Raw genomic sequence first — 12,671 nt, forward strand, 5'->3', positions numbered from 1 at the left:
AATGCCGAAAAGAAAGAATGGGTCTTGATATGAAAAAGGTTGAAAGTGAGCAAGGTGCAATGAGGAGATGCATGTGTCCAACTGTCCATGGTAAGGACTCATGTGAGTGAGCAAGGTGCAATGAGGAGATGCATGTGTTCATGGTTAGGAGTAGGACTCAGGAGGAGGCTGCATGCTGAAACAGACCATTAACAGGACTGATAACTTCCAGTGCATGTTCATCATCATCACGTTGCCGCTGTCCAGGGACGTGCAGAGAGTGTTAAGAGGGGCAGGGGCTGAAACCCCTTTTGTACAAAAATAGTGAAAATAGCAGATCTACAAGCTCGCTACAAGCTGCGACACGTTGAGAGCTTGTAGATCAGCTATTTCCGGTGCGCAACCCAGCACTCTTTAGCTAGTGGAGATGTATGGTGTAACGACATGGATTTCTAAACAAATTTGTTCAACGCAAAATACTGTGTTCAAGTACAGGAGATTTCGGGGGAATGTGCCATTGCTGGCATGGAAAGGAGTGGCATTTGCATTTCTTTCACCATAGCAAATGCTGCATTCGTGGTCTGGTTTAAGGGCAGTTGTTTTACAGACGGGTAAAAGCCAAAGGGCAGGGGCTGAAGCCCCCTTTGATGTCTATGTGTGCACGTCCCTGCCGCTGTCGGGAGGAAACCATGTATCTCCATATCTCAACTTCTCATATGTTTTAGTTTTCCATAAGTGAATGCCCTACTATACTTCATCAGACATGAGTGTCGCACAAAAGTTTCATTAATAATACTAAATGAATGGTTTATTTCACGCTAAGAAATCTAAGAAACCACAGAATGCAGTCCTATAATAGAGACTGAGACTGTTTTTGTATGGCTCATTTCAAAATAGTTTCAATAACTAGGAATTAATTCATTGAATGAAGACAAGATCCCATAGTCTAATAATGAATGCGACAGTCCAGTTCAAATGTTTTAATTTCATGGACCTTCATACCTCTCAAGAGTTACAGACTCGTAAGGGTCCATTTGGTTACACTCAGAGTTACAGACCTGTAAGGGTCCATTTGGTTACACTCAGAGTTACAGACCTGTAAGGGTCCATTTGGTTACACTCAGAGTTACAGACCTGTAAGGGTCCATATAGAACCACCTTAAGGAACTCTGAGCGTCCCTCTTTGAGAACCACTGTGATAGTCTAATTATTACTGGAACTGTGTTTAGGTTCGGATGAGTAGCCAGATTTATTAAAAAAAACCTATAATCTGGCATAATCTGTAGCGCACACACATCTCTTTAATTGGCTTGAGTGCTTAATAATGGTTTAATTCATAACGGCTCACAAATGACGACAGTGCAGGGGGTCTAATCTCTAATAGGCTTGTGTAACTATGATGATTCACTGGTGTGTCTGTGATGTAGCTAACAACTCCACTATAGCCCATATAAAACATGGCTGTGCAGTGTGTGTGTGTGTGTGTGTGTGTGTGTGTGTGTGTGTGTGGGTGTGGGTGTGTGTGTGGGTGTGGGATATTTTAAACCCCACCTAATGAAGCCCGGTTGGTTGACCCATTTTTCCCGCGACCTTCATTTGTGGGAAGCGCCTGAACCTCGTTAAATTGCGGCGGGGACAGAAGGCAAGGCTTGGGGCGTGATCACATGCGAGGGGGGCCATTGTTAGCCATCGCCATGGTGACGGGCCAAGTAGTCCGGCTGCTGCACTGGGTTTTGTCTAAACGTTGAATGGGGGAGCGCGAGGGGTGGGGGGGTGGGGGGGGACGGGGGTCTTGAGAAGTGTGGCGACGAGAGAGAGCCCTGGCACTTTAAAACCGCAACGGTTTGGGAGAAAAACAACTCACTATTATTAGCTAGGACTGTGTGGTTATCATGTAGTGTGTGTAGGCTACAACTATAGGTGGTTCTCAAAGTGGGGTCCCGGCGGGACCCCTCAGGGTTCCAAATGGACCCTTATTACAGGTCCCTTTGGTTGTGTTTGCACACTCGGAGTTATGAGGTTCCTTGAAAATTAAAGCCGTTTGAGAACTGTGTTGATTCACTACTAGTGTTCACATCATGTCAGACGATCTTGATTCAAATTCCTGGCTGCAGATGACACCGAGCGGACACAAAATGTCTGGAAGTCTTCACAACTCGGCATTGTTGTACGTGCAAGTGTGACTAATGTGCTGTGTGGATTTGTGCATTTTTGTGTGTGTTTTTTTTCCTTGGCCACCTGCCGAGCAGCCTTTAGACTACCAACAAAGTTAGCACAAAGCTCAATCCAGACCGTCTCCCGCGGCGACTCAATAGAATTCCTATGAGCAGAAGTTGTGTGTGAGCCAGGGGCATCCCGTCTCTGTGACTCATAGTGTTGTAGCGTCCATGCTATGAGCCCTGCCGCCTCACTTTCTTTTGACATTTAAACTTGGGGCAAACTGTATATTTCTTCTTACCCCACCCAGGGCCCCTTTTCACCCAAATGGAGTTAAAAAGCCAAATCAACACGGTTGGTTGATTGATTGATTGATTGATTGATTGATTGATTGATTGATTGATTGATTGGTTGAAATAAACATTAGGCCAGGTGAAGGCTGCCGGGTTAAGTGGTCAAATGGGTGGGCCACGAATACTGGGGTTCCTGAAAAGGTTGCTTACCGGTATTTGCTCCAAATGTCTCATGAAATATACACATTATTCAAACATGAACTATGTAACTTAGTTTGTGGGGGATTTCATGTGAGACAAACTCCGACTATGCCTCCTATTTTTAGAGCATTTCGCAGAACATAGAGTACGATATGAAATAGTTTATTGGGCAAATACCAAACATGGTGAGGAGGAAATGAGGACATGTTACATTGTAATGCCTCCTCTCCCTCCCTCTTTGGGCAACACAGATAAGCTCACCCTTCAGATCTCTCCGGTCTTCACCTCTGGACAACATCTCCAGTAAGCTTCTGACCTCCTAAGCCCCCTCAACCTGCTAGGAGACATAAAACATGAAAACACACTATATTAAAACAATATAGGAACTCAACAACGGTTGACAACAACAACCCTATATATACTTTGTTGTATGTCAAATGAAAATAGACAATCTACAAGTCCACAACACAGTGTTCTGAGCTTGTAGACTGGCTATCTTTGCCAGATGTTCGCCTGTTTGTCTATTATGACCTGCCCAGAATATCGACGGTTTGTTTGTATTGAGTCTTTATACCACGTATTCTCAAAGCAACATTGTCTTTTCTTGAAGTAATGCAGATCGGGGGGGTGATCTGCCTATTATGATCAATTAATATCAGGAGGACTTTTGAAACAAGCATGCAATTATTTGTTTTGTAACGAATTGCAAAACATATTTTAACCGTAACATCATTTGAATTCATTTAAGAACACACGTGACATTCGTACCAGATTAATATAGTTAAGATGGACCACAGTGTAAAAAACAAACTCAGGTTTAGTCCTTTTTCTTTGTGAAGTGACGTAGTGAACAGACTAGACTAGAGAGAGAGCATGGCTCTGCTCAATGTTATTGTTGGGTTGAGAGACTGAGAGCGGTACGGCTTGGTGCCAGAGATCAGCACCTCTGGGCTGTGGTCATAACCATGATCTATGAACTGTTTGATGACATGGGCGCTTAGGCTGTGACACCAGCACACTGGAATGTGTCAGAATGGGCTTGAGTGGGTAAGGATGGATCTGGGGGGAGGGGGAGAGATCCATCCCCCCCCCCCTTCCTTATCTGCAGCATTCTGGCTGGGTGGGGAGGCACTCAGGTAGTGCAGTTGTAGTGGTGGAAAAAGTGTACCCACATGTATTTTTTACCCATTCATTTAGACCTGAGGACGATTCTAAAATAATGTCTTCTAAATCCCCAAAGTTTTCTGAAAAACCGATGTCAGTGGTGCTCAACCTTTTTCATGTCAAGGACCCCCAGAATTATCTGTATTTGGCCGCGGACCCTCATCGGAAAATATGTTGTTCAGGCAGGGACCCTCCCCCAGAAGCAAAGATTTGACTTTAAAACGTTCACTCTGAAAGAATATATATTCAAAGATTTACGTATTTTTCAAAAAGAATTGCAGATCTACAAGCTTGTAGATCTCTTGTAGAGCTTGCAGATCTCCAAGCTCCCAATGTGTCACCCAGCGACACATTGTGAGCTTTGTAGATCGGCTATTTTCAAATGGCCAAAATGTGTACAGTATATATATATGGTATATATAAGTGGTTAATGTATGATTTGTAATAATAATACAAATCTATTATCAATAATATATCAGTATTCTCATATTAACCTGCGGGCTGCATTAAGTGATGGTTGGGTCCACATGTGGCTCCCGGGCCGCCACTTGATGATAGTACACACCTTAAAGGCTTTCTTATACCTTTATTTGTATAGTTGTTGCGTCCCCACCAAAGAGGTCCAAGTGTTATTTGGTGCAAAAGCACATTATTGGCTATTTCCCCTACCATAAGCCCTCAATTAATTGAATTTAATTGAATTGCATTGAATTGAATGGGGCATTGGGTTGCTAATTCGCTTATTTCCATCGCTCAAAAATGTTTTTGTATACTGTATATCCTCTCTTCATAATGTAAATAGTACAGACTGACACCACAGCGCGTATTCAGGGCGGAGTCACCACCCCCGGGGAAAGTTTTGATTTGCTCTCGTTCACTGCAATGCAATTTGCGGCATTTCCAAAACAATATTGCGCAGAGTAGCGATTATCAAACGTATTTGCAATGCCATACGTTGAAAGATCTGTTGCCCGTGGACAAGGCACGCTACCTCCGCAAGTTAGATATTATCGGCATAGATGTTTGTCCGTATGTGATTAAGGATTGGAAAAAGTTGCATTGGCAGCCATAGAAAATTCTTACCCCGGGCTAAAACCGGATGTGGCGTTTTTGGGCTTTCCTGTCTTATGTGGTGTCTGTCTATCCCAAGCGGCACACTTTACTACTTATTTTGATGGAAATAAGCGAATTAGCACAAAAACCCAACCACCATTGAGGGCTTATATTAGTAGAAATACTAATAGCCATTAATGCACTTTTGCACAAAATAACACCTGGACCTCTTTGGTGGGGACGTAACAACTACAAATAAAGGTAAGAAAGCCTTCTAGCATGGAATTCTCCTTTAAGACTGGACGCTATGCTCAAAGTTGCACCGAAGCACCTGGCAAAGCTCAGACAATGAGTAAGCAACAGTATTTAGCAGCATTTCTCGGTAACAAGACGTAGTGAGTCAGACAGCAAATAGTTGGATTTAATCGTGCCAAGGACAAGCATGCGTGGGTCATCACCAAGGTGACCAATGAAAAACAAGCAATATGCCTTTCTTCAGAAAAGTAAAGAAAACAAACAAAAAAAACTATGTTCTTTTAATGAAGCTGACAAAATGGCAAAGCTTACTTGAAGACTTCCAGTATATCAACAATTTGTTCAACGGTTTGTTCTAACTTAGTTAAGGGTTCCACTGAATAGGGGGGAAGTACTGTTGATATGGAGACACGCTTCATGGCTGGAAATAAACGAGAGAAACCCAACGGCTGCGCTGTTTGTGAAACAAGCTTCTAAATTATCTGAAACCCTGATATCTTTTGTTCTTCTTTCCTGCCTTGATATTCTTACATACAGTATATGCACAAAAACCTTTAAAAAAAATACATTTTCACCCACTTTTTAAGACTGTGATGTGACAATAAAGTTGTTCCTGAAAGTCATGAACAGCTAGTGCATGGGGTCTGAAGCAGTGTTGTTTTCGTCGACTACCTTTTTTCGCTGACAAAAACGAAATATAAACTAAGCCATGATGACTAAAATTATGACTAAATATACTGTTGATTTGTCATGTCATATTTGTCAACAAATAAAAACTAAACTAAAATATTAGGAAGGGACTAATGGACAAGAAATCCAGTGTAAATCATTTTGCAATTGGTTGCATGCTGAAAATAGCCGATCTACAAGCTGCGACGCGTTGTGAGCTTGTAGATCGGCTATTTTCAAGTGACACAACGACGGCATTGTGTGGGGGTACCTGGCATAAAAGAATGATCAAATATTTTCAGATGGGGTGCGTGGCAAAATACATATCAATCTGAGGGTCCTTGACGTGAAAAATGTTTGAGAACCACTGACTGAATGTGTGTTGTTTAGAATGTGTCGCACACACACGTGCGCGCACACACACACACACACACACACACACACACACACACACACACACACACACACACACACACACACACACACACACACACACACACACACAGTTACACACACACACACACACACACACACACACACACACACACACACACACACACACACACACACATACTGTATATGCTTACATAGCAGGGTCACTGGCCATGATGACTCACGCCAACAACACAGCCATTGTCATGCCATCCAGCCCTGCACAGGCTTAACTGAGTCATGATTCATTCGTCACTCATTCACTCATTATCAGTATTCTGGTGAAGATGGTACGCAAAGTCTTGTAGTTACACGAGGAGTGCAAGCTTCATGAAAAGCTCCCCAGTTTGTAATGTACGTACTTACAGTAATGTGTGTGTGTGTGTGGGTGCTGTACAAACATATTCTCCTTCCTCGAGTTCATCATGCATGTTGGAGAGATGTGCTCTCAACACATTTAGACATGACAGTTTTCTGATAAACCTTTGTTTCTATGTCGGGTTCAAGGCTCAACCTTTTTCACGTCAGGGACCCCCAGAATTATCTGTATTTGGCCGCGGACCCCCATCTGAAAATATGTTGTTCCAGGGACCCCCTCAGAAGCGAATAGTTGTGTTAAAAACGTTCACTGTGAAAGAATATGTTCCTATTGTTCACAATGGCAGACCTACAAGCTTAGATCTGCTATTTTTTAACAGATAAAGCATAACATAATGCTTAACACCAAAAGGGGTTCCCGTTCAGAATGGATTGACACATTTGAATTAAAACATACAGTGGTGTGTTTAACTAAGTACTAACTAACTACAATTTTGAAGTTCCAATCTCCAGTGAAGTATTTTTTACTTCACTGGAGTAGTTCAAATTTCGAAATTCAAATCATTTCATTTCTACTCCATACATCTCAGATCCAAATATTGTACTTTTACTACATTACTACATTTATTTGAAAACTTTAGTTATATACGACTTTGTCGAACTACAAGCTCACAACGCGTGTGAGGTTGTAGATCTGCAATTTTCAAAAGATTTGTTATACTAGGCTGCATTTGTAACCTCTGAAATGGGATATTCTGCATAATGAGTACTTTTACTATGGGCACTTTAGGTATATTTCTATGCCAATACCTTGGGTAACTTTGACTCCTTTGAGGGAGATCCAAGGGGTCCCCCAGCTAAACGATAATTAGGAACCATATGGACCCTTATGGGTTCCATTTGTACAGTCTCAGAGTTAAATTAACTTTGATTTGACAATAATACATTGGGGTCCCAGAGATATAAATGCAATTAAATGCGGGGTCCGTATAGCCTACAGTAATTCAGGTCAAACCTGCATGGGGTCCTTTAAATGAAAATGTTTGAGAATCACAGCTAGAGCCTTACAAATCTTCTCTTATGGGGGGTCCTTGGCATATATTTTCTAATAGGGGGTCCGCGGGCTAATGGATGTCAATTTGGGGGTCCTTGACATGAAAAAGTTAGAAAACCACTGTTTTTGAGTATTTTTTTACATTGTGGTATAGCCTATTGATTGATACTTTTACTTACTTTGCTCCCATGCATACAATTGAAAGCAGAGGAGACAGTGCCAGCGCCTTGCCCCAGGATGCGCTGAATGAGAGAAAGCAGGACGACGGTGTTAATATGACATGCACTGTGTTTGACCACAGCCTGATGGGAGCTGGCAGGCTTTGGCGTGACGTCAGATAAGGACGTGAGAAAAGGCAGAATGCTGCATAGCACATGGTTATGGTGACTCAGACTTACACAGCATACATGCATGCAGGAGAGGCCATAGATCCGTGTGCTGTGAGTGATGGGGAAACAATATGGTGGTGGAAAGTAACTAAGTACTTTTACTTAAGTACTGTACTTTTTTGATGTATTTGTACTTTACTTGAGTATTTCCAATTTCCAGTAGCCTACTTTTACTTCTACTCCACTACATCTCAGAGCCAACATTTGTACTTTTACTTCACTACAATTATTTGAAAACTTTAGTTACTAGTTACTTTGGTGATTTTAATTTAGATTAGAAATCATACATTAACCACTTGCCACTTAACCAATGCGTTGCAACGCTTTGCTATGTATAGCAATAAAGAAAGAAAAGCAGGTGCGTTGCTTCCTCTGGAAACTGCCCTTAATTGGTTGAGGCAGTGGGTGCTCAGCTTTGAAAATAACTTAACTCATAAACCAACTAAAGGGAAAAAAGTGTCACTCCAAAATAATAGATGCAAGACTGGCTTAGATGTGATTTCTCATGTTTATTTGCGAACGCTGACGCGTTTCGGCAGAGCATTCGTTCAGAGCAGACTAAAAAGTGTATGTATAGCAAATATTTGCCTGGTGGTTTGGTAGGATTTCTTTGTTAAGGTCTATTCAGTGATTTCACTTAATGCAAATATCACTTATTCTTTTTGTTTTGTTGTGATATTCCTCCCTACTATAGAGTGTGCTCACCATATAAGGAGTTCCTCCCTGTCCCCAGTTAACCCCTGGTGTAAAAAAAACGTAGGTTTCGTTTTTTGGGATCAGGATAGAGGCCTCCAGCCAATCATGATCGAGCGGGGGCAGGGCCTTGGTGTGCTTGCTGTTGGCCTGTTGCGTGTCCCCCCTAAAAAAAAACCTGGTCGCAATGACTAAGCAATCAGGAAGTAGACAGGCAAATCGACCAATGACAAAGCTTCTAGGAAAATCTTTGAATGCAAATTGCGGCCCCTAGATGTGTCACAGACACAAAAAAAATGTGGGGAGCGTTTTACCCATTGCTGGCTGTCTGGAAAAAAATAAATATAGATGCTGTTTGTTCAAACCAAAACACCCTTCGCTACCATGAGCGATGAATATCATGTTGGCCTGGGGGTGTCTCCAGATTGAATAAATCCCCTAACCAGTGGCAGTGCCATATGCTCTACCCATTGTGCCACATGGGGCGTAGTGGAAGACCTAATCCTAGCACTAGTGGTAGTAAGTCAGAGAGGCTTATTGTCTGTATCGGCCAGGGTGCGGGAGTCTATCCCTGTTTCAATGCGCTAGACCTCTGAGAGATGGAAGGCTGAGGTGGAGCGCAACGCCACAACACCTACCATCAGCTACCATCGATTTCAAGCCTTGGCGGTGCCCGGGATCGAACCCATGACGCTGTGGTCGAAAGGCGAATGCTCTATACCGACTGAGCCACCTGGACACAAAGCATCCTAGCACTATCCATTTGCAGAATGCCTATAGAGCGTCACAGTCCTGACCCCTTTGGGAATGACCAGTGGCCCAGGAAATAATTTCCTGTTCATTTTCCCCATATAGGCTTTTCAAAAAGTATTTATTTAAAGACGTTTACGCCGCGGACAAAGCCAACTCGGCTCGTGACAAAGCATGACAATAAACACAATGTTTTGGGCCGAACAAATAACTAGAAAGAAGAGAAGAAAAAGGCAGGGTACAACACTTTTTGTTTTGTTTTTCTTCTTACTAATCAGCCCAAAACATTGTGTTTATTGTCATGATTTGTCACGAGCCGAATTGGCTTTAAATAAATACTTTTTGAAAAGCCTATTTGGGGAAAATGAATGGGGAATTATTTCCTGGGCCACTTGCCGTTCTGAAAGGGGGCGGGACTGCGACGCTATTATGCTAAATGATATTGACAACCACAAATCTCTTACATTTACATTACATTACATTTACATTCTCTTTACATCACAGTTGTTCTGACACCATCGGAAAAGCATTCCGATACCACATAATTGATCACATGATGATATTTAATTCACATATTCTCATATTTTTTATCGTTTCAGTTGTTGCAGAACTGTTTACTCTTAGTGTACTATTTACATTAGTTTAGTTACCGGTAGTTTAGTTTACTAACTTGTAGCTGACACAATTAATTATGGAATCTTTTATTTATTTATTCCTAGATTTGTGGTTCGCAAACGTTTTTAATTTCAAGGACCACCATAACACTCAGATTTACAGACTGGTAAGGGTCTATTTAGAACCCCTCAAGGAATCCAGAGAGTTCCTGGACCCAACCAACTTCTTTGAGTTTTAATTACACACTGTTGTCGGACCGATACCGCAAGTTATGGGTATCGCAATTGGAATGGAGATGGAAATAATTGTATCAATACATGTCTACTTCCATTGAATTTAGCATGGGTTGGAAAAATGTCATGTCTAAGAGGAAAGTCATGGGAGAGAAGGTTTTAGTCCCAGCCAAGCAGGTGTATGACTAGTTACGTTAGTTCAATACATGGAGGTCACAACTATTGCCCTATCAACGTATACGTGAAAGAATAATGTAACCAAAGAATGATAAATGAGCATACTTGAATTTGTTTGTTCAGAGGCTGACCTGTCCTTGGGGGGCCAGACAGACTTCTTTGCTGGTTTGGCCTGGCTATGGGTGTTAATGGACTCAATTAACTCAAGCTGTCTTAACTCTTAACCCATTTAGACCTGAGGACGATAAAAATTAAAGCCATTAAAAAATGGCTTCTAAATCCTGACAGTTTTCTGAAATACCTATATTCAAGATCCCCAAAAATTATATGTACTGTATTTGGCCACCGACCCCCATCTGAAAATATGTCGTTCCAGTCACAGCCCCCAGAAGCAAAGATTTGAGTTAAAAACGTTCACTCTGAAAGAATATAATATTCAAAGGTTTGCGCCACATTTTCACGATTTTTCAAAAATAGCAGACCTACAAGTTCATAGCGCGGCACTCGGTGCCGCGCTATGAGCTTGTAGATCTGCTATTTCTCAACAGCTAAAGCATAACATAATGCTTAAAACACCAAAATGGGTTCCCGCCCAATAATAATATGGAAAAATTCCTTTTTATTTGAGCTGGAACAGAGAGTGAAAAGAGAACAACAACAGAGGTGTATTCGGCACAGAGTGTAAGTGGAACTTTCATTGACGATAGATATAGTCCTCCAGCGAGCCAGGTGACAGCTGCTCCCGCTAAATGAGCGTAATACGTTTACTCCACACGCCATATGCTCTCATCTTTAAGTCTGGAGAGAAGTCGGCGGCTTTTTACTCTTCATTACCAGATTGCTTTCTAAATACTTCTAAAGACAAAAGGAGAGGAAGGGTCAGAGGTTACAGACAGTGCTGGGCAGTGTGTATAAGCCACAGGGTTTACCGTATATCGTGGTACTATTTTTGTTTGCGGTCATGTCCAGCGACCCTCCCCTGTAGCCACCTGGCTGGTACTGTGGAGTGGGCCCGGTTCACTAAGCTGTTTATTTACACCCATATTTTGGGTGTAAAGGAATTTTTTTGTAAAGGAACTTCCCATGTTACTTCGACTACCTTTTTCCACTGATGGAAACTAAATGAAAACTATGCTATGGTGACTAAAACTAAGTATACTGACAATTTCGTCAACAAATAAAAACTAGACTAAAATGTTAGGAAGGGACTAGTGCTCAAGAGATTCACTGTAAGTCATTTTACAATAAGTTGCATGCTGAAAATAGCCGATCTACAAGCCTGACGCGTTGTGAACTTGTAAATCGGCTATTTTCAGCAAGAGTAAAAACAGTCATTACGATGGCCCACCAAAATTATACGATCCAGGTGACTAAAATGTGACTGAAACTAAATGAAAAAAATAATAATAAATAACTGGCGATGGTCTTAAGTTTAAATTAACCAATTGTGCTGCTCTCTCTCTCTCTCTCTCTCCAGGGCTGCTGTGCACGGTGGCCGCCGCAGACAGCTGTCTGTCATCGCCGTGTAGTAACGGCGCCTCCTGTCTGGAGGACCACATGGGCGCCTACGTGTGCCTGTGCCCCAAAGGAAGCCCCGGTGACGTCTGGTACATGGGCACCCACTGCGACCAACTCTACGACCCCTGCATCCTGGCGCCCTGCACCAACTGCACCAGCACCCTGGGAACGCCCGAGTACACCTGCCACTGTCCCGAGGGCCTCGCGGGCGCCAACTGCACCCAGGACGTGGACGAGTGCCGTAGCAACCCGTGCGAGGGCGCACTGCGGACGCACTGCGTCAACGCCGTTAACGGCTACTCGTGCCACTGCCCGCTCGGCTCGGGCGGCGAGCACTGCCAGGTTAGTGTTGATTCCGTCGATTAAAACTATACGGCGAAAGGTGTTCGTCGACTTAACGTTTTTCATTGACGATGACTAAATAAGAGCTAAATGAAAACCAAGCTACGATGACTAAAACTAGAGTTTTAGACTAATTCTATTGACAATTTCGTCAACAAATAAGGACTAGACTAAAATGTTCAGGAGAGGCTTGTGGAGAAGAGATCCAGTAGAACTAAACGTCATTTTAGCTTGGTTGCATGCTGAAAATAGCAGATCTACAAGCTCACAACACGTCGCAATGTGAGCTTGTAGATCTGCTATTTACAGCAAGTTTAAAATCAGTCATTACGACGCCATCAAGGCCCTCCAAAATACATTTCAGTCGACTAAACCAACT

At 42.5% G+C, this 12,671-nt stretch overlaps 1 protein-coding gene across 1 annotated transcript in view; it reads left to right on the forward strand.

The window, feature by feature from the left end:
* LOC308317005 (protein crumbs homolog 2-like) overlaps positions 1–12,671 on the forward strand; it is a gene marked incomplete at both ends in the record, with an annotated part of 37,618 nt that overhangs the window by 1,557 nt on the left and 23,390 nt on the right. The window contains 1 exon segment of the mRNA XM_080765795.1: positions 11,910–12,292. Within this exon segment, the coding sequence (XP_080621921.1) occupies positions 11,910–12,292 (383 nt within the window).

The sequence above is a fragment of the Protomyctophum bolini genome, assembly GCF_963924005.1.
Source record: "Protomyctophum bolini genome assembly, chromosome: 6".
Classification (NCBI taxonomy): Eukaryota; Metazoa; Chordata; class Actinopteri; order Myctophiformes; family Myctophidae; genus Protomyctophum; species Protomyctophum bolini.